The sequence below is a fragment of the Miniopterus natalensis genome, chromosome 20, assembly GCF_054644295.1.
Source record: "Miniopterus natalensis isolate mMinNat1 chromosome 20, mMinNat1.hap1, whole genome shotgun sequence".
NCBI lineage: Eukaryota > Metazoa > Chordata > Mammalia > Chiroptera > Miniopteridae > Miniopterus > Miniopterus natalensis.
The window spans coordinates 15634231-15655935 of NC_142100.1; the positions used below are offsets into that span (position 1 = coordinate 15634231).

At 48.5% G+C, this 21705-nt stretch overlaps 2 protein-coding genes across 3 annotated transcripts; one reads left to right on the plus strand and one right to left on the minus strand.

Moving 5' to 3' along the window:
* Positions 1 to 1556: 1556 nt before the first annotated feature.
* Positions 1557 to 8290, minus strand: C20H5orf52 (chromosome 20 C5orf52 homolog). Its single transcript, XM_016198640.2, has 3 exons — positions 8022 to 8290; positions 5845 to 5953; positions 1557 to 1736 (listed from the first exon to the last, which is right to left on the minus strand). Exons 1-3 carry the CDS (start codon positions 8288 to 8290, stop codon positions 1557 to 1559), a joined length of 558 nt encoding a protein of 185 aa, XP_016054126.2.
* Positions 8291 to 8485: 195 nt separating this feature from the next.
* Positions 8486 to 12281, plus strand: DUSP18 (dual specificity phosphatase 18). Of its 2 annotated transcripts, none has more exons than XM_016198567.2 (2): positions 8486 to 8587; positions 11596 to 12281. In XM_016198567.2, exon 2 carries the CDS (start codon positions 11666 to 11668, stop codon positions 12230 to 12232), a length of 567 nt encoding a protein of 188 aa, XP_016054053.2. In that variant the 5' UTR covers positions 8486 to 8587; positions 11596 to 11665; the 3' UTR covers positions 12233 to 12281. The 2 variants fall into 2 exon arrangements, with proteins under 2 accessions (XP_016054053.2, XP_087684804.1); XM_087828678.1 differs by lacking the exon at positions 8486 to 8587 and adding an exon at positions 8662 to 8852.
* The last annotated feature ends 9424 nt before the right edge of the window (positions 12282 to 21705 follow it).

A 21705-nucleotide genomic window follows, 5' to 3' on the forward strand; every position in this document is an offset into this window, starting at 1 on the left:
TGAAGGGACGTATAGACAAATGTATAGGTAAGTGGATGGATGGATGGATGGATGGATGGATGGATGGATGGATGGATGGATGGACGGATACATGGGGCAGATATGTAAGAACACTAGGATCACTCTTAGCTGCAACTGGAGCAGCTACCTACCTCCCCTGCTACTTGGCCAGCTGCCTCTATAATTCCAGCTGCCTAGCTCCCCTTTTTTAAAAAATGTTTTTATTGATTTCAGAGAGAGGAAGGGATGGAACCCACCACCCACGCACGTGCCCTGATCTCCTGGTTCATGGGTCGATGCTCAACCACTGAGCCATGCCAGCTGGGCTGCCTAGCCCTTTGATAGACTACTCCACATCCACCTGCTGGGGTTCCAAAGCCACTGCCCCACCTGACAACCTGGAGCTCGGACCTGCGATAAGAGAAATGAGTCCTCACTCGAAACTTCCTCCCTGCTGTGTCAATGACCACTGCGGTCAACAGAGGTAGCATAGGAAAAAGTCAGGGGCAAGAGCCATAAACAGGAGGCCTGAAACATGGACATCCCTCAGAGCAGTTCCTGTGACCAAAAATGGCTCAAGTTGTTTTCAGTGCTCACAGTAAAGCTGAGGATCACCAGGGTGACTGGTTCAAACCTAGTGACTCTGAGCATGTTTCTTAGCCTCTCTGTGCCTTGGTTTTCTCACGTGAAAGATGTGTATGATACCTGACAAGTGTTGTTGTGAGGACTGAATGAGGTAGGATATAAAATACCTTGCATGTAGCAAGTGCTCAGTAAATAGAAGTTCCCTCCTTTTGTTCCAGGTCATGGAGAAATTATGAAGAGGGAAGGAACAAGGCCCACTGGGTACCCAGCAAGGTTTTTAAACTAAGAAGTTTTTCTAAGTAACTCTAAAGCAGTGACATGCATTTGGTGATGGTGGGGAGGAAATGAAGTGTATTTTCAGCAAAAATTAAAGGTATGCTCAAAAATAGTTGATCCCTTTAAAAGAGAGTATCATTCGCCTGTCCCCTGCCATCAGCACAGTTCTTCAGACACAAAAGATATTCCACAAAGATTTCCTGAGGGCAAAACTGAGGACAACTTTTCACAGCTAATGGGCAGTGGTCAAGACTCCTGTGCTCCACTCTTCCACTTCCCGAGTGAACATCTCTCTCGTCCACACCTCTGAGAGCCCAGCCTAACTCTCCCTAACAGCCAATTCATACCAGAATGGGTGACAATTCTTCTTAGCCACCTGCCTCAGTGCACTTGGCCTGGCATTTGACCTCAGACACGTGGATACCGAAGATCGATCTTTGCTTTAACCATGAAAGCTGGTTTGATTAAGCTCCTCCACTCAGGCAGCTAGGGGACTATCAGGATCTCCTTCACCAGAACAGAGGGAATGAATGGGGCAGGGCAAGGAATATTAGAATTGCTAGGATTTTTGTGCTCCACTGTTCACTGGTCTCGGTTTATTGTTGTTCCATGGTGGTACTGGCTGGCTAGCTTCTACATCTTCTCCTCCTGTCAGTCTAGTGTTGTTATGGCCCCGGACAAATCATCTGCGATGACTAGGGTGGTCTGGATTTCTTCTTAGAATGGAAGGCCCGGATACTGCTCAGGTACTGCCGGAAGTTCGTGGATTCCTGTCTCCAGCGCCCCAGCTTTCTGAGCTGGTCCATCATGAACTTTTTTTTCAGGTGGTCATACAAGTGGCTCATCTTTTTCTTGGTCTTTTCTGAAGTTTTCGTCTTACAGAAAAACAAATGAGGTTAGGATGAAGAAACTACTTCATAACAAGAGAGGCATCTATGTTGCTGATATGGGGGTGAAAAATGTGCCAGCTGGGCCCAATATTCCATAAATAATTTTACTCACAGGGACTCTTAGTTTCCCTAATTGTAAAATGTGGGCATTGAGCTAGATAACTCCTATGGTACCTTCTGAGAGTTTGCAGCCTAGGACACTGATTTTGGCCTCAATGCCTCTATATGAAGACTGGTCAGAAAGAGGTGCATCTTGTTCCTTCCCCTCCCCATTCTTTAACTTCTATCACCCTGTCCCTATTACTCATTGATGCTTCCCACATACTGTATGTGACATCTCCTACATCACATTGAACTCTATTTCTTCTAGTACATCATTTTTGTCTGTCCCCAACAAGACGATGCGCTTTGGGAAGGCACATCCTTTATCTTACCTGCTCATTTATTTATTGCAGTGAGCTAGCTGCAGAGAGGACGCAAAGAAAAATCAGCTGCATGTCTTCACAGAAATTACAACATAGATAGGAAGATGGGCCACATGCCCAAATATTTCTAAGCAAGGCAGAGAGCGATATATCCCTTTTAAAAGCAGGGTTCAAAGAAGGGAGATAGCGAGGAAAGCCTTGTGGAGAGTTGGCATAAAAATTGGGGGACTGTTTTTTTGTTGTTGTTGTTTTGGGTTTTTACATTTTTATTTATTTAATTTATGGGGGTTGGGTTTTGAATGATGGGGAAATGTTGGGCATGTTGAAACAGAACCAGGTGGGAGGTAATCCTGAGGGTCTACACTTTAATAAACTCTCCTGGGGATTCTAAGCACTGACATTGTCTCAAAATATGTACAGTGTAAGCAAGGGAGAGCTCCATAAGGCCAGTCAATGTTGCCATAATTATTTGACACAGAGAGTTAGTGACTGAGTGGATCTTGGGAATAAAGCATAAAGAGGGAGGGTGGATGGCAGAAAATATGGACACTAAAAGACATAGTTCAAATCAGTAGCTGAGCATCAGAAACTTTTCAGTTACTTGATAAAAACATAGCCCTCAGAGAGTCTTGCTTAGTAGGGTTTGGATCGAGGCCAGGAATCTATATTTTTCTTATGTACCTGAGATAATGCTGATATAGCCATTGAGAAGTTAAGTGGCTGCTTCATATCACTATTTTCTAGTGCATCCCCTTGGGAGCAAGCTTTTTAGCTTCTCTAAGCTAGTGATTTCACCTTGAGCTTAACTTTTTTTTAATACCCACCTGAGTATATTTTTTCCATTGCTTTTCAGAGAGAGTGGAAGGGGGGGGGGGAGAGAAACATCAATGTGAGAGAGACACATCGATTGGTTGCCTCCCATATGGGCTCTGAGGCCAGGGATCGAGCCTGCAACCAATGTACATGCCCTTGACCAGGAATCGAACCTGAGACCCTTCAGTCTGAAGGCCGACACTCTAACCACTGAGTCAAACTGGCTAAGGCTTGAGCTTGACTTTTACTATGGATCAGGGTCTCTCAACCTTGGCACTCTGATGCTTGGGGCCAGGTAATTCTTTGTGGTGGGGAGCTGTACTGTACATCCTTGGCCTCTACCTACTAACTGCCAGTAATACCACCCCACTCTCACTTGTGCTACCAAAAATGTCTCCAGACATCGCCAATGTCCCCTGAGGGGCAAAACTGTCCCTAGTTGAGAACTGTGGCAATAAATGAAGAGATATCTGCCATCATTGTTCTCAGAGTGTGCTCAGGGGATTCCTAGACACTAGACCTTAGCTGTCCTCCTTGGGGTCCTTACAAATCACTGGCTAGTCAAAGTTGCCTCTTCCCCTAAAGAGATCACTTTTTCAGAGAAGACAGAAACACTGCCACGCTGCCACTCAGGCTTCAAATCCACTGAGTTCCTACAAGCTGGGCCCTCAGCCAGCCACTGGGTCAACAAACAAGTCCCTGTCCTTATGGGAGATCATCCTAACACCACGGTCAGTCAGGCCCAGGTTTGCAACTCGGCAGTGATACACTCTGTGACCTTAGTGATGTTACTCATCTCTCTGAGCTTTGGTTTCCTGAACTATTAAATGGGGTAATACAGTGGTACTTCAGTTTTCTAATGTAATCTGTTCTGGAAGACCGTTCGAGTTCTGAAATGTTCGAAAACCAAGGGATCAACAGACGACAGCTAGGCCTCAGGATGTTGCACTCAGCAGAAGCCATGGGCATGTTCGACTTCTGAGGCGTGTTCCAAAACCGAAGCATTTACTTCCAGGTTACGGTGTTCGTAAACTGAAATGTTCATCAACAGAGACGTTTGAAAACCGAGGTACCACTGTAATACATACTGGATGTTGAGTACCTAAAATACTAAGGGCTCAAGACAACATTAAAAGGACTTCTGGATAACTGGAGGATGGCACAGCCCTCTGGTACATATAAAACTTGGGGGAGTTTTCAGTTAGTCTCTCAGAGATACTCACCCCACTTGCCAGAGGTACAACATCCCCCAAGCACTGGTTATAGGGGTTGGACCAGACCCTCCTGGGCCTGTCAGAATAGCCCATACCACCTGGCCATAGTGATTGGTGCAGGGATAGACCCATAGCCCAACCTGGGCCAGCTGGAGTCCTTCTCTAGGATTTGTCTAACTCGAACAGAGGAAGCACTCCATTTCCTTTCTGGGCTACAGGCCATAGTTTCTTGTGGCCATGCTCCCAGAGACAGCTAGCCTGATGATGATGCGAACACGCAGAAAGAAGCAGAAAAGGAGATGAAGAGGGAGAGTTGGAGCCCCTGGCTTTTTTCATCCCAAACATTGGTGACCCTGCCCTACCCATCCTAGATTATGTAAACTCATGGTTCTCTATTTTGCTTGAACTAGTTCAAGTTCAGTTTGTTGTACCTACAACTGAGAGAATCCTAATAGATCCTGTTTTACAAAGGAGAAAAGAGCATACTGAAGGAAATGTGACTGTCCAAGGTAACACAAAGCTGGCCTGCCCATCTCCAAGTCTATCCTGTTTCTAGTACAGCAGGCCACTGGAAGTTTAGCAGTGGGAGAAACACCCAGGCCTCTACTTTTCTTTTGGTCTCTGTGGCCCTTAAGAGAATCTGGCACCATCTCTCTCTCTTTTTTTAAAATATATCTTTATTGATTTGAGAGAGAGGAAGGGAGAGGGAGAGAGTTGAAACATCAATGATGAGAGAGTCATCGATTGGCTGCCTCCTGCACGCTCCTGACTGGGGATCAAGCCTGCAACTCAGGCATGTGCCCTGACCTGGAATCAAACTGAGATCTCCTGGGTCGTAGGTCAATGCTCAACAGCTGAGCCACGCCTGGCAGGGCCTGGCACCATCTCTTAAGCCTCCTCTTTTCAATGTCAGAATCCCATGGGCCCATCCAGATTTGGCCCTGGAACATGGAGGGAGACTCAACAGTCAAGGAAGCAGCAGCTCAATCCCAGGCTGCCTGCTTTACTTGAAGAAATGAGTACATTTTCGGAATCTGTCATATTCATTCATTTCTTCCCATTCCCCAAAACAGTGTCTGTCCCAAGCAGGCCCTAAAGATATACTTAATGAATTCATCAATCAGGGTCTGTGGAGTGATGGCACTGTGGTTTCCCTCTTCTTCTGGGGGCTTTCAGCTAAGCAGGTCAAACCCTAGTTGTCCATAAGCAAAAAGCAGAAGAACCTCAATTCTCATATGAAAAATGGGGGATAACCCCCAAGGGAAAAAACTGACCAAACTGTGTTGATGCCACTTCAAACTCTAAGACCCAAGACTTCTTTTTATGGGAGATAGTAGGAATCCACTCAGCTTCCCCAAATAGAAAAGTAATGTGCTTTGAGGGGGGAAAAAAATGCCACAAGTCAAAACATAAAATCCTTCCCCTAGGCTCCCTCAGCATAGGAACAGCTGTGACCCCCCTGGACAAATCAGTAACCCAGGGTTTCAGTCTCCTCTATAAAATGGGACTTGCATTAGTGCATGTTGGTGGCTCCCTATCACCTCTAAGACCTGTGAACTCCCCTAAGGTGTAAGGGAGAGTGACATGAACCTGGGTCAAGCCACTAACACCCTCTAACACAAAAGCTTGTGAGGACTTTACCTCCATCTCATAGATTCGTTGTGCACTGAGGTTGTCACGAATAATCACCCGAGATAACTGGCTCTTGGGTAAAAATTTTGTCACGGCTGCTTCACTGGAATTCATTAAGCTGGAGGGGGCAGAGGAAGGTGGTACAGGTTGAGATGGCTGGGGCCAGGGCTAGGGAAGGGCCTGATATGACAGAGTCCTGGGATAGTAGCTGAGGCCTCCCCAGGTTTCTTGGGAGAGGCACAGTTCTGTCATAATTGTCAGAGAAGCAAAGGAGGCCTAGGTTTCTTCTTGTGGAAAATGTGCACTAAAAGGGTAGTTCCTTGAATGCTGAGAAAAAAAGCTGTCCTGAGAAGGATGTAGAAAGAGCAGTCCACAAGAGAAGTGTCAACAAGGACTCAGAACTGTCTGCTGGAGCAGCCATCTTAAGGAGAAAATGCAGGACAAAATGGGAAGCAGGGGTCTTAGAGAAGAAGAGAAGTTGTATTGTAGAGTTCAAAGGGCTGAATTTGAGGGGAGCTGAAGTGGGGGTACTTGCTCCAGAGCCTAGATCTAAGGGGGATCTTTGGGGGAGGGGTCAGAGGAAGCAGGGGAAAAGAAAATGTAAAGAGTTTGGACAGAGGTTAGGTTGCTTAATAGGGGAATTCTAAGAGAAAAGGGTTTGAAACAAGTCAAAGTAAGGGAACTATGGACAAACATTTGAGGAGAATCTGGAGGGTGAGAGGTAGAAGATGCTGTGGGGTGGGGTAGGGTGGAGTGAATTGGAGCAAGGCAAAACTAGAGATAATGATTTGGTCAAAATGAGGAATTGGTCAAAAATGGATAATACCAGGCACTGAGTTCTCCTTTCACTTTTTGATAATCTGGTTACACCATGAAGTGATTTTGCAATTATGTACCTTTAAATGGTTTTGCCTACTTCAAAATAATTGCTCATATTTTCTTTCTAAAATTTGGGAACTAAATGTACAGTAGGGAAGCAACTGAATAAATTGTGATTAGGTCCTACAATAAATACTCTGCAGTTATGAATAAAAGACATTCATCGTGTATTGGATGGGGAGAAAGAGGGCTACAAAAATAAGTGAGCTTTTTGGTGACGTCCCTCCTCCAAAAAAGTGCAAGCATGTTATAGTACATATGTGTTAATGGATCTGGAATAATATACATCAAAATGTTAACAGTGATTGTCTCTGGCCATTCATTTTGCTTGTCTGTCTTACCTGATTTTTCTATAAGTGTATACTACTTTCATAGGACAAAAAAGACAATTTTTAAAAGAAAACATTTTGAAGAATTAAAACATTTTTTTTCTAATTCATTTCAGCCAATTTGGAACCATGGTTTTATGAATGTTTTTATATTCACAAAGTAGTAGAAATAAACAAATGGTTGCTATCTCCCATTTACATTTTCCTGACAGCAAAGGCATGAGGTGATGAAAAAGGATGCTCACATGCAAAAGTTCCCCAAATCCTGGTGTTTAAAAAAAAAAAAAAGGCTTAAAATACTTAAAGACACATAAAACACTCTTCGCCCATTCAGTGGTGCACCAAATTTACCAATACTTCTTGGGAAGGAAGAAAAAAAGGCAGTGACTGGAAATATTTCCTCTCAAGTAATAAAAGGTCATTTTGAACCAAATTGTTTTCCAAAGCAAGACTTCTGTGGGCGCCTGGAGAATGCTGGCAGGGGGTGTGAAATCGAAGTGGGGAGGGGAAATAGGTGGCCGTGGGGACTGAGGCCAGGCTGAGGGAACTGGGGGTTTTCCCAGGGCCACTGGGGAACGTAGAAGCTGAGGAGAGGGGTGTCAGGCTTGAGAGGACCTGCGCCTCATCAGGCTCTAAAGAAGTTCAAGGCTCGGCGCTGGGGACCCCCCGGGCTACATGATATCACCCCAGGGAGACTACACAGCTGGGACGATTCGGTGGGTCTGTGGGTTGGAGCTGGGATTCCCTGTTTCTCCCTGGCGTCTGGGGATTCGGGCTCCTGGCGTTGAGAAGAGCTGGACTGGGAAGGAGCCGGTCCCGGGTCTGTGAGGAATCGAGACTCTCCTGGGGTCTAGAAAAAGCCGGGCTCTGGGAGTGACAAAGCCAGGATCTCTGGGGCCGGCGGAGGGAGTTCTGAGGGAGTTCGCGCTCCCTCAAGGGCCACGGTGTCTGACCAACGCTCTGGGCACCCGACCGCACCTGAAGAGCACTAGCGGCTGCGAGGTCCGCGGCTGCAGGAAGCAGATCTGCGGCTGGGTCCCTAAGTTGATTTCGGGGCTGCTGCCGAGCCTATGGCGCCGGAGAACGATTGAGGCCGGATAAATGGCGGTACTGGTGCTCGACCTGGCGGTGGCCGTTTTACTCATGGGCGAGGTTAAGTTCCATGTGACCGAGGGCCTGTGCTGCTGGGTAGCCGCGTTCTCCTCACTAGGGGACGGCGGAGGCAGACTTGCGGGGAAGGCAGCCATGCTCGGCGGGCGCGCGCAGACGTGGAGTGAGCTGTTGCGCAGACGCAGTGGGCTGAGCCCGCCTCGCCGTTTCCGAGACGAGCGAGGGGGGCGGGACCAGGAGGACGGTGCGCGCGCTGTGCCCGGAAGGCCGCGAGCGCAGCACGATTGTCCCTCGGCGGCTGCCGTTGTGCGGTCTGGCGCATTGCCATGGAGACGAGCTCTGTGGGCGGCGTGGGCTGAGAGCGCCGAGCCAACCCTACTTCTTCTCGGTTAAGGCTGCTGTGGGCCCCGCGGGATCGTGGGGCGGGTAACCGGGTGAGTCGGGATGGGGAAGCTCCAGGGCGGGAAGACGAGGCCGGGGGTTTCTCCGCAGACTCGGCACTGCGATTTCTCCCCGCGAAGAGCGACCATTACTATGGAAACCAGGGCGCCGGGCCGCGGGGGATCGTAGCTCCCTTGCTGTGATCGGGGGATCGTAGCTCCCTCGCTGTGATCGGTCATCTCTCTCCCCCAGACCCTGGTCTTAGGCTTCGGGCATGGTTGCCCCCTGAACGAACCTGCCCTCGCGCCCGCGGGAGAGGTAAGACCATCTGGGTCTGGATACCCAGCAGATGAGGGATCCCATTACAATGCCAGCTACAAGGAAACCTGTCGGGCTCTACTCCGGAAGGGACGCCTCGCTCCTGTCAACCCGCGAACTTTGTTCCTCGTTTCTAACCCAGAATTAACAAACGCCCCGCGGTGTCTGCTGACTTTTCCCACACATAATGAGACCAGAAAGACCGGCTTTCGGACCTTCCTTTGTGACCCTAGACAGGTCCTTTCCCCCTCTCTGTCACACTTTCCCCATGTGTAAAATGTATATATTAACTCCGGACATGGGTCTATTATGTTGCTTTGAAGATCCAACCAGATGAGGGAAGCCAAAGGCTTTGTAGGCTATAAAACCGTGACCCTGAGCAGCAGTGGAGCTGCCGTTTCTCCACCTCCCTCCCTCCCTCTCTAAACGTTCTTCAGATCTTTGTGTCATTTCTTCAGGCGATCTTTGCTGCTTCCTAGCCCTGGAAGTAAATCCCTTTAGTCTTCGCTTCCTTAATGCCCTGCATGTTAACTTCCCTCACAAAAGCAAGAATAGTTATCATTTCCAGAGGGCTCACTCTATGCCAGGTTCTGTGTTAAATACTTTACCTGGCTTACCTCATTTAATCATCAGAAGATCCTTAAAAGGTTGGCACTGTTATGTCTATTTTCCAGCTCTGTTGTCCCTGTAATTGCCTGTTTAATGTCTGTCTCTCCCACTAGACTGTGGGCTTTGTGAGAGAAGAGCCATTGCAGTCTTGTACATTTCGGTATCCCCAGCACCTAATGAAAATGACTCTCCTCTGGTCATTACCCTCACCTTCAAGAGCAGTGTTTCCTCTGCAACTTTTTGTCACTGTGATGAGAACAGCAATCTCCCGTATTTCTGTTGTCCACTAAGCACTAAGGGGGTGAAGGGGCTCAGGCCACTTCTCTCTGGATTTTTGGTTGAGGAGGATTCAGAATATTTAGACTTCCAACTGGGTTGGGAGAGGGAGGCTTTTTCCCTGCTTGCACATGACCTTTAGAACAAACCAGCCCCACCTGCCTGATGCATTTGATTCTGGAGCATTGGCAGGTAGGATTTGCCTATGCAGTCTTTGTCCTTCCTCTCCAACAGCCTAGGAACCATACTCACCTCCACCCAGCCCCTCCTCCAAATTCTAGAGAAACATAGCCAGAGAACTCATCCTTTCCAGATTTCTCAGAAGGCAGAGTCGTGGTTGTTGGAAGCATTCCCTCATTCAACAAATATTTATCAAGCACCTGCTTGTGGAGACATAGAGCTTGGCACAGGTTACACAGTAGGAGTGAAGATAGTCACAGTGATGTCCCAATAGAACTCACAGATCAAGGCAAAACCACGTCTTCAGGAAGTTAGGAAGGAGAGCATATAGGGCTTAGAAAGCCTGGAGCAGGGACGTAATCAAATGTAGGGGAGGGTTGTGATCCTGCGAGTTTTCCCTCAGGAAGTGACCCTTGGCTAAGAACACAGGCTCACCAGTCCTCTGCTGAATGTAACAGACTAGGATCTGACAAGCTTGTAAGAAAAGGGACTGAGAGCAGCAAAGGCCAGAGAGGACCAGATGTCTACATGGAACTGCAAGTGGCTCAGCCCAGCTGAGGCCCTTCAGGACATAGGGAAGGCTAACAGGAAGCTAGAGAGAGGGGCAACAGCCAGGGTGTAAATGGCCTTGACAGCTAAGCTAAGGGACTCCATCTCCTGACAGTGGGTAGCCACTGAAATATATTAAGCAAGAGAACAGAACTTGAGCTCCTTATATGTTTGTGCCGGATAAAGTCTGCTATTTCGTTTGAGAGGTGTGCTCTAAATCTGAATGTTCCTATTTCAGTGAAACATGTGAAGATGTGCTATTTTTACAGTTTTATTCAAGTAGAGGAGGCAGGGGGTCCTGCCCCACTCTGGGATGCTGCTATACACAGCATCACACTGGTATGGCTTATTTACCTGAAGTCCCTCTGCCTCTCTGCACTTGCCATTGCATGGCGGAGGCGGGGGGGGGGGGAGGCTGTGGTGCCCCTTATTCTGTCCTCCAGGAAGCTTTCAGCAGCTCTCTTTGCCAGGCCATCCTTAGGAGCATAATTAATGATGTAGGACTACTGCACATAGGTACATTTTGTCTCTTCAAAGAGATGATTCCTGGAGAAGGGAAGCTAAGACCCTCTTCTCTCCCATATCACCAGTGACTCTCAGCACAGTGGGCTCTGGTTTCATGTCACTGGTTCTGAGTCTCATGATTTGAGCATTAAGTCAGAAGAAGAGGGAGACCATGTGAGTGGTTCCCACTTAGAGGGGCTGAAAGGAAAGAGAGGATATTGAAGAGAAGAGAGCTGTGTGAGCCTAGGTGGAGAGTTAGGCCAAGGCTCAGATGTGGGACACAAGTCAGCCTGCCCAACTAAAAATGTGGGGCCCCTCAAGGGAAGCCTTCAGTGCCAGGCTCAGGGGGTTGTCCTTTGTCCTACAATACACATTAGGTCTCCTGAGAAGCATGCTGAAAATGTAGATTTATGCTCCTCACCCCAGATCCTACTCTGGATTTGAGGCAGTGCCTGGGTAGCTGCATTTTTAGTAAGTTCCCTGGGTCATTGTACTGTGATGCTCAGAGGACCACCTTGGGGAATCCTGCTATAGGCCCATCCATCCATTTCCCAGAAATCCTCTGGGGTTGGCCTGCTGGCCCAGCTGGGCTCCTGCCCTCTAAACATTCTCTCCCTCCTTGCAGTTTTCCATGGACACAGCCTAGCAGAAAGATGCGGCCTTTATGTCTCACTGGCCACTGAACCACCGGCCTGATGACAGCATCTCCATGTACGTTCCCTGTTCAGTTCCGACAGCCCTCAGTCAGTGGCCTCTCACAAATCACCAGTAGCCTGTATATCAGCAATGGGGTGGCCGCCAACAACAAACTTATGCTCTCCAGCAACCAGATCACCACGGTCATCAATGTCTCCGTGGAGGTGGTGAATACCTTATATGAAGATATCCAGTATGTACAAGTGCCTGTGGCTGACATACCCACGTCACGTCTCTGTGACTTCTTTGACCCCATTGCTGACCACATCCACAGTGTCGAGATGAAGCAGGGCCGTACACTGCTCCACTGTGCAGCCGGTGTAAGCCGCTCGGCTGCCCTCTGCCTCGCCTACCTCATGAAGTACCACGCCATGTCCCTGCTGGATGCCCACACATGGACCAAGTCATGTCGGCCCATCATCCGGCCCAACAGCGGCTTTTGGGAGCAGCTTATCCACTATGAGTTTCAGCTGTTTGGTAAGAACACCGTACACATGGTCCACTCCCCTATGGGAATGATCCCTGACATCTACGAGAAGGAGGTTCGTTTAATGATTCCACTGTGAGCCATGTACCAGCCCCTGCCTGCATCGGGGTCAGAGCTGCAGATCTGCTGTTGATGCTACACTAAGATCTGAACTTAAACATTCGACTTTTGTGCTACAGAAAAAAACAGATGATGCCTTTTATCAGAGCAATAAAAAGGAAGAGTGCTGTAGCTTTTAATCTTGTAATCCATATCTTTAAAGATTAAATTCACTGGGTGTAAAATAGTGAAGATAAGTTTTCTATCCAGTGAGTGACAGGTCATGGCTATTGGCCAGAGTGGAGAGAGAGTAAGGCAGGTAGTGTCTGGGTCAAATGGACCAGAGCCCAAAGCATATGGCAAGACTGGACTCCTGCAGCCTTCCCCCAGACCAACTAACCCAGGGATGAGTCTGCCACAGTCCCACCTCATTCTTTCAAAGCCAGAGCCTTAAGCATCATGGCACCTCCTTGCTTCTCACAGTACGTGCCAACTTACTGGATAAGTGATCTTCAATGGTGCTCTGGGAACCCTAGGGGCTCCAGGCCGACCCCACTCCCACCTTCAACCATAGGGCCCAACTCTGGTTTTCTGGATTGGATTTACACACAAGATAATTTCAAAGAAAGCATTCCACCATATAAAAATTTTTCAAACCTTTTTTTTAGTGCTTTTGTACATGATAAGGTCTCAAAGTGCCCTTGGCAATCCTCCACCAGCCTTTGATGAAAGATGGCATTAGTTTTCTCTTGGGCACCGGTGGAGAGAAGGCCTGACATCAGGCTTTAAGGGTTTCTCTCACAGGCCCTGGCTTGGAAGGCTGGAGCTGCAGACCCTAACCCAGCCTTGCCACCTCCTCCCCATGTGATTTTGCACCTCTTGGAGTCTGTTTCCTCATCTGTCCAAGCAATGACAGCCCTTTTATCACAGGGTCATCATGAAGGTTCAACAATTCTCTAGCATGGTACTTGGCACAAGGTAGGTGCTTAGTGTAACTGGCAGTTCTCATGAATGATGCTGTGGTCCTGCTGGTCCAAGTCAGCAGAGTCATCCTCATGATGGCATTTCCCCCATCTGTGCATAGTCCTTTACTAAGTGTTCTTCCAAAAAGTCATCCTGTGTGGTGGGGGAAAAATGGTTTAAATCCTTTCAGACCCTACCTCGGAGGACGCCTAGACTTCAGAACCTTTCCGGAGTTCTCACTGTGTTCAATCCATGTATGACCTGGGGGTCCTAAAGCAAGGAGCACACTTCCAGCTTCACCCCAAAGTCCTCGTTTAGGTCACTGACCATTAGGGCCAGTGCCCTGGTCTGGTTCACGCACTGGGGTCCACGGGGGTATGTGCCCAAGGGACAAATGAGTGGGCCCCACCAGTAGCCCTGAAATCCAGAATTGTTCAAATCCCCCAGGGGCCTGAGGATCTGACTCAAGACCAGCTATTCTGATACAGAGGTTTCTAGGCAAACATATGAAACAGAAAAAAGCACAACTGCTCTGTGGGTCCAGAACTCAGTGCCAGCCAAATGTTCTTTCTCTCCAAACCTACCCTCACTTCCACAAAGGAGTGCATTTGCCCAGGGGTGCAATTTTAGGGTTGGGGAGAAGGAAAGCCACTGTTTTAGACTGATCTCGTTTTACAGTTGAACAAACAGACCCACAAGCACCGGGGCTGGTGTTGCAGAGCCCTCACAAAGCAGCCTTTCTAGAAGAAACCCCACTGAAAAATTTCTTCTCAAGCATTTTTAAAGAGAAATTTATTTGAATATATTTTGTCTTCATTTTTAAAAAATTTAAATTAGCGTGCCATAAAATTAACCTTTTTGTATGTCTTGTTTTGTGTGTTTTAAACACATTTGTCTAACTACCTCCACAGTCAGGACACAGCAGTTCCATCACCCAAAAAAACCCCCCTTATGCTGCCCCTTTTCAGTCAAACCTTCACCCCATCCCATCCTCTGGCAAACACTGAGCTCTTCTCTGTCCCTACAGATTTGCCTTTTCCAATACATAGAATCATTGGAGACTGGATATGCCTTCTCCCAGTGTAATGTCTTTGAGAGTCATTCTTTTTACAATGTTAAGTGATCTGTCTGATGGACACCACTATCCCCAATAACCTTGCTAACAAACCTGCTTTTTCCCTTAGGATAACTTCCTTGTTCCTCCTTCCATTTGCCTATAAAGTTCTTTTATTTTGTACAGTTCCTCAGAGCTCCTTCCTATCTGCTGGATTGGATGCTGCTCAATTCATGAATCGTTCAATAAAGCCAATAAGATCTTTAAAAATTTACTCAGTTGAACTGTGTGTGTTTTTTTAACAGGCCCAGAGTTCCAATATCAGTTCCATTTTCGAAACTTACAGTGTAAGTCAGATCTGTCCTAAACTTGTGCCACCCAGGGGCCAGTCTGAAATCTGGGTTGTCCACCTGAAAGTTTAGTTGGAATACTGTTTAAGGTCAGACCCATGCATGTGAGCCTAGCAGGTCATATTGCAACTTTATGAGATCTATTTCTCAAGCTCCCTCCTCTCCACCCCCCCACCCCACCCCCGCAACTCCAGTTTTCAAGACCACTCATTCTCTAGGCCTCCAACTAGAAATCAGGGCCTTCAACCTCCCTGCTGTCCTGCATACAACCTGTGACAATCTGCTCTGGGGCCAAGCGACAAGATGAAGAGAGAAAAAAGGAAATGGGGATTCCCCCCCCACACACACCCTTCAGGCCACAGTTCTTTTGATTGGAGAAAAGGATTCCCCTCAGGTACTTTTCCAGATGCCACTGCCACCCTGGTGCCAAGTTTCAGCTTCAGTGTGAGGTTTACCTGGGGGCAGGGCCAGATGGAAAAGAAAGAAAAAAGATTTCCCTCCTTCTGTCTGCCCTGAAGGGAGGGCCCTCCTTCCTACTCCTCGAACCCGCAAAGACAGGCCTTCCCTCCCAGTTCTTTCTTTTTGTGTGTAGTGCACAGTTCCTGGATTCACACTGCCTTCGAGACGAGGCCAGCAGATACAGGAACAAAAAACAGGAAGCTTGCCACCGGATTCCTTGTACTTCAAATTCTGATTTTCTGGTCCCAGGCCACCGACCATTTCTTCCTGAGAGTCCTCTGATAGCTGCTTCGCACATTCTGTCCAGGGTTTACATTGTATGCGGGGGGGAAGGACAGGCTGTGCTTACTCTTACTCAGCACTAGAGCCCTAAGAAATTTATTTCTAAACATACATGCTCATTTGTGGGAAAAGGAAAACAAATATGGTTCATCTACAGTACTATCTTCAAGTAGTAACCAAGTCATCATTTGGGGTTGTGATATATTTCCTGCCTTCTATGTTTAATTTGAAAGCTGAGAAAATATAATTTTGGATCTCCTTTTTAAATTATATTTTTGATATTCAGAACTGGATGTGGTGGGCCCAGGATTTCATATCGTAAGTGGGAGAGGTTGAGGTGGAAAGCTCTTGAGAGGGTCCTTGTCCTTTTCCCAAATGGCTCACTCTGTTCCTTTCAGACTCAGAGTAGAGTGGCCTTTTGCTCAGACAACCGAGGGAAGGAAGGTCATGTTGGAGTTTTAACGCAATTCTGTCACGGGAAAATAAAATGGTCCTCGCAGCTCAGCAGCCTGGCTTGGAGAAGGAATCGCAGGCCTCTGTTTGACTTCATGAACGTTTAACTTTTCCACTCTGAAAGTACAGAGTCTCTTTCTTTATGATGAGTTAAAGTCAATTACATTTAGTTTGAGAAGTTTCTGTGAAGTTTATAATAAATACCCTGTCAGATAAATAGGGACATGCTGGTGGCCCTGGGGACTTCCCTGAATGACCTCTGTTGAGATGGTGATCTCTTTACAAATCCTAGTGACAGGTAGCTCTTGACCCTGAAGCACACAGCCCTGCATGCCTATCCTGGGATGTTAAGTCCAAAAGCCCTAAGAATCCATCAGCCTCCATCTCTGGACCGAGGACCTATATCACCTAGGAAGGAGCCTGGGATGAGTCAAGAATTGTGGGTTCTTGTCCTGCTATGTGACTTCTTGCGGACCCCGGAGTTTTTCTGGAATTCTCCCTACTATGTAAAATAGGAGTCACAATGTCATCTGTGGTGGCCCTAAGAATGTGCCCCTCAGGCCTCCAATTACAAAAAAAAACTGACCAAGGGCCACAAATGTGGCACTCTGAAATCCATCACCATGGTTTTGCTCAGACTAGACTTCCCTCAAGCTCCTTCTAGCCAGTTCCTGAGTTTGGCGGTGAAATTAAGGCAGGCCCATTTCAGGGACACACAGGCCTCTTCTGATTGGCTTCCTTGCCTCAAGAACTCCGATGGCCTTGCCCACGAACCTTCCTTAGAAGGTTTAGTGTTTGCCCTCATAAAATCCTTGCACTTCTCATCCCATCTTCGTGTTTATTTCTCAGAGGACCTGACTGCCCACCTCTCAGAGGTGCCAAGAGACACTCAAAAGCAAGAAAGTTTTAAACACACATAAAGGCCTCTTACAAATCTTTCTCGACTTGCCCTTGGCAAAATATTTGTAATGCCTTTCATCTGAAGAAAAAAATGTTTGCTGACTAGGCTAGGGGATGCACAGCTGTCCCCTCCTTGTGGCAGGCACTCCTGTGAACTTGGGCCAGACCCTGAAGAAACCCGTCACTTTACACCCTGGATCTGTTCTTCACGGCAGTGGGGAGCAGGAAATGGCAAGAATTAGGAAATGAACTCCTAGCCCTGCTGCTCCCTCTTTGCACAAGATCATTGCTATGGTCTGAATGTGTCCACCAACAATTCATGTTAAAAACCTAATGCCCAAGGTGATGGTATTAGGAAGTGGGGACTTTGGGAGGTGATTAGATTATGAGGTCATGAGAGTGGTGCTCTCGTGAATTGATTAGTGCCCTTATAAATGAGGCCCTAGAGAACCAGCTTGCCCCTCCTTGCTGTGTAGGATACCACAAAGTCTGGGACCCTGAAGAGGGTCCTCACCCAACCATGTTGGCAACCTGATCTCAGACTTCCAGCCTCCAGAACTGTGAGAAGTAAATTTCTCTTGTTTATAAGCCAGTCTGGAGTATTTTGTTATAGCAGCCTGAACGACTAAGACAGTCCTCTCGGTTCTTCCTCCTCTTTGAGCTTCAGTTTCTTCACATATATGATGAGGATTGAACTAGACCTGTGGTTTTCAAATGAGGTTCCTAGGAAATTTGGCAGAGGTGCCTCAGGGCTGAGGAGGTTCCTGGTTTATCTAGGGCAACTGCTTTAGCTTGTTTAATATTGGGCTCTAGCATAAGATGCATGGATAAGGATTTCTCCACCAAATAAAGTTAAAGCACACAAAGAGAAATGCCCAACTTAGGCAGCAGGTAATGCAGGGCCAACATCTACCCTGCTGGAGTGCTGGCAGTGCTTAGAGAAGGAAGGAAGGAGCAGAAGGAGGCCTAGATACTGGAAGATTCCATCAGGCACAGGAGCAGGGGTGACCTCATATAGCTGGAGGAGTCACAGAGAACGGGCATGGAGACAGCAGAGCCTCCAGGGTTTCAAATAACAGACCAAGGAGCTCAGGCCTTCTTCTGTGTGCAGTGGGGAACAAGAAAGAAGCCTTCAGCCCTCACTGAGCAAGCATTTGCTAAGTGCCCGCTGTAGGCCAGGATTTTATAGTACAGTGTCAGGGAAGATGCAGAGGTGTGGCTGACAAGATATTCCATTTTGGAGCAGAAAGCTTCCAGACTAATGCCCCATGACCCCAGGCTGTGTCCTCAGTCACTCAACATTCACTGACGTGGTAGCCAGCCTCAGTTGACCTCAATGATCTCCTCCTCCTGATATTCATGCCCTTATGTAGTCAAAGGTGGGAGGGCCCACATTAAATAGGGTTGGTTGATCCGTAACCAGTAAGATATTAGAGAAATGAAGATATTAGAATTAAATGATAAATGACAAGATTAGAGAAATGAGAGCGTGACTTTCGGAATTGGGTCAAAAGGATACTGTGGCTTCTTGCTCTCTTGAAGCACTCATTCTGGTGGAAGCCAACCGCCATGTCATAAGGAGCCCTGTGGAGAGGCCCACATGAAAATGAACTGAGATCTCCTGCCAACGGCCATGTGGATGGCCCATCTAGAAAATGGACCCTCCAGCCCCAGTCAAGCCTTCGTATGATTGCAGCTCCGGCCAACATCTTGACTATAATCTCATGACAGACCCTGAGCCAGAACTATTCCACTAAAGCCACTCTCAAATTCCTGATCCACAGAAACTGTGGAATAATTCATATTTGTTGCTTTACGCCATAATGTTTGGGGATAATTTGTTATACCAAATCAATACAACTGATTCTAGTAGATGCTATACCCAAGATACTGTGCCCATTGTCATCTGCTCACCTGGACCGCAACAATAGCTCTTCCCTGGTCTCCCCGCCCCTTCAATATATCCCCCATATAGGATCCAGACCAAACTGAAGGTCCATTATCAAGACATGTTTATCAAACATGATGGCTCTTGCATGCTCAAAACCTTCCATGGCTCTCTATTTTGTGTTTTGTGTTGTTTCCAGGAAATATTTGCAACCAAGCGGAAACAGTGCAAGTTTCTGGCATCCCTGAGCTCACTTGGGAGCAGAGCAGGAAGCAAGAAAAGTCCTTGTTCGCCCTGGCCCCTGGAATGGCAATCTATCCAAGGGCCCCCTGGGGAGGGCAGGAGGGGCCCCTGGCAGCTGAGGCTGAGACAAAGCAGCAGCTTTATTCTGAATTCACAATGGCAGGATGCCCAGCACAGACCCAGCTTCCCGGCTTCCTCCAAGGCCAGGCAAGGTGGTGGGAGCTGGGGTATTCATCCTGCTCTGCCCCAGCAGGAGCATGCTCTGGGGGATTTCAGTGTGCGATGGAAGGCTGGGAGTAGGGATAGCATGAGAAACCTGGGGGAGGAGCTGGGGGTCTGTAGTGAGTCAGTCTACTAACATTTCTTGAGGACCTATTTGGTTCCAGGCACTGTTGCTAAACACTTGGAGCCCCCGGGAGCTACATGGGGTTAGGTTCTACTGCTGTCCCTGCTTCACAAACAGAGGCACAGGAAGTGAAGGTCCTTGCCCAGGGTCACACTGTGTAGACATACCAGAGCTGACATTCGAACCCAGGTCTGGCCCCTGCTCTTGACTAATAATATTCTCTTCTGCCCACTTCATCAATGTCAGTGCCGGGGAGAGAAGGGTGAGCGGTACAGTTGTCTCAGCCTTCCCAGAGCCCAGCCTGTTGGAGAAAAGGTGATAAATCAGTTCTGAGAATGAAATGTGCCCAGGGCCCTGCCTGGAGAAGTGCAGGGAGTCTCTGGGGTGACCTTTAACTCAGCTTGGCATGAGGCAGAGCAGGGGTGGAGGTGGGGAAGAACTTCCCAAGGAAGGTGACATCTGTTATTCTGAAGAGGCTTAGCAACAAGGATTGGGTACAAATATTGAGACCCTGAGAGGGAAGTGACTTGCCCCAGGCGATAGAACTACTAAGAGACAAAGCCTAGAGGGACAGTGGCCTGTCAGTGGGATTCACCCTCTAAGCCCCTCCTGCTAGTTATCCCTGTGATCCTCTCTCCCAATGACACTGGGAAGCCAGGAGAGACTAGACAGGTCACACTGTGAGAAAGGGGAGTCAAATCCAGGCTTTCTGTCCACTCCTAGGAGGAGTGATAGGGAGGACTTCAACTATGACCTTGGGGAAATCACCTCAATGTTGGATGGTCCTGAGTTTGTGACAAGGCAGCTCCCAGGTCAAGCACAGCTCCAATTCGCCCCTGCCCTGCCTCGCCCCACAACCACCAGGGGCTGGCTTTGATCTGACTAGAGGCTCGCTCTTAAGCCAAGTATTCCACTGGGCCCAGGCAAGGGTGCTGCAGGGAAGCTGCTGCTATGACAGTGAGCCCCCTTGAATGGGGAAGAGTGCTGAGTACCAAGGAGGTTCTGCCCACCCAAAGTTGTCTGTCCTCTGTCCTATGTCACCAAGCCTCAGAATGGATCCTGGAGGTATCCAGGCTACACAAGGCTGGGGCTGAGCCATTGGCATCTCTGAGTCATAAGGAGGGTGGGTGGTGAGTGACTCAGCCTGGGCCCACTTCCCTCTGCATGGCCAGCCTGGGTGGAGACCAGGCCAGGAAACCCCAAACTGTCCTTCCTGGGCCAGGTGACTCCCAGGCGTTTCCTGCCTCCATCCCCAGCCTTGGGCTCATCCCTCATGCAGCCCTGTTTAGCACTGGCTGGCACAGCAGTCTTCCATGAATTCTGGCTGTGTGAAGGAATGAATGATTCCTCCCTGAGTCCCAGGCTTCCTAGATCGCAGCCCAACCTGGCCTAGCTCTCATCCTCACACAAAAGGGGGAGACTTTCTCCGCCTTCCCGATAGTCCTGGAGTCTGAGAGAAAGCGGATGACAAGATGATAGCCCAAGATAGGGACCAAGCCAGCTGGCACCATCTTCCCTGGCCCTGCTCACCGGGCTCCTCATTGGAACCCTCTCCATGGGTATCATCAGCCCCATTTTGTAGATACAAAAACTGAGGCTCACAGAAGGGAGGCTACCTACCTAAGGTACACAGTGAGGAGAGCAGAGCAGGATTAGGCCCGTTTTCCCTAATCCAGGCAGGGTCCTTGTGGTTTTTAACAGGTGGTCTGCAGCAGAGGCAGCTGGGTGGGGAGAGTTAAGTGCACAGGGCCAAGGAAAGGATGTGAGAGAAGTGACGAAGCTGAGTTTGGCCAGTGGGTCAGGGGGGATCTGGGCTAGCTCTAGGGGTTAGGACCGCTGTCCTATGTCCTCAACATGACAGCCCTGCTCCCCTGCAAGGCCCCTGGATCAGCCCAGCAGGTCTTTCCTGCTGAGTGCTCCCTCTTCTGTGAAGCCGTCCTGATTTCTTGCCCTCTGCACCCACAGTCCTGAGCACCCACACCCCTTGTCAAGTCCCTTTCTTCATCGGGCTTCCTTTTTCTGGTTTTCTTTTACAGAGATGCATGTTTGGTTTTTTTCCCCCAGGCAAGGGTTTAGCCATGAAAGGGGGGATATGTAGGGAGAAGACACCAAAGAGAGGGAACAGCATGTGCAAAGGCTCTGGTGAGCGGGCCTGGAATCATGGGGGACTTGAAGGAAGTCAGTGAGGCTGGAAGGTGGAGACCAAGGAGAGGAGAAGTGAGACAGGAGCCTGGTGAGGCTGCAGGAGCCAGATCCTGAGGACCTTGTGGTCTGGGGCAGGAAGTTCTGACTTTGTCCCAATAGCAGTAGAGCCACAGAAGGTGTGTGTTTTAGAAAGATCCCTCTGGGGCTGCATGGATGTTGGAGTGAAGGACCCAGAGCAGAGCAGGGAGGAAGCAGAAGATGGGCTATCATGGCCTGGCCAGTGGAGGGACTTGAGAATGGGACTAGGTTGGGGTTTGGACAGGTCACGGTGGGCAAGGGAGATATCTTCATTTTTCTGTGGGTGGTTAGAGGCCAGTGGGCCTATCTCTCTCCCTATATTTCCTTGGCTATAACCCCAAGAAATGACACA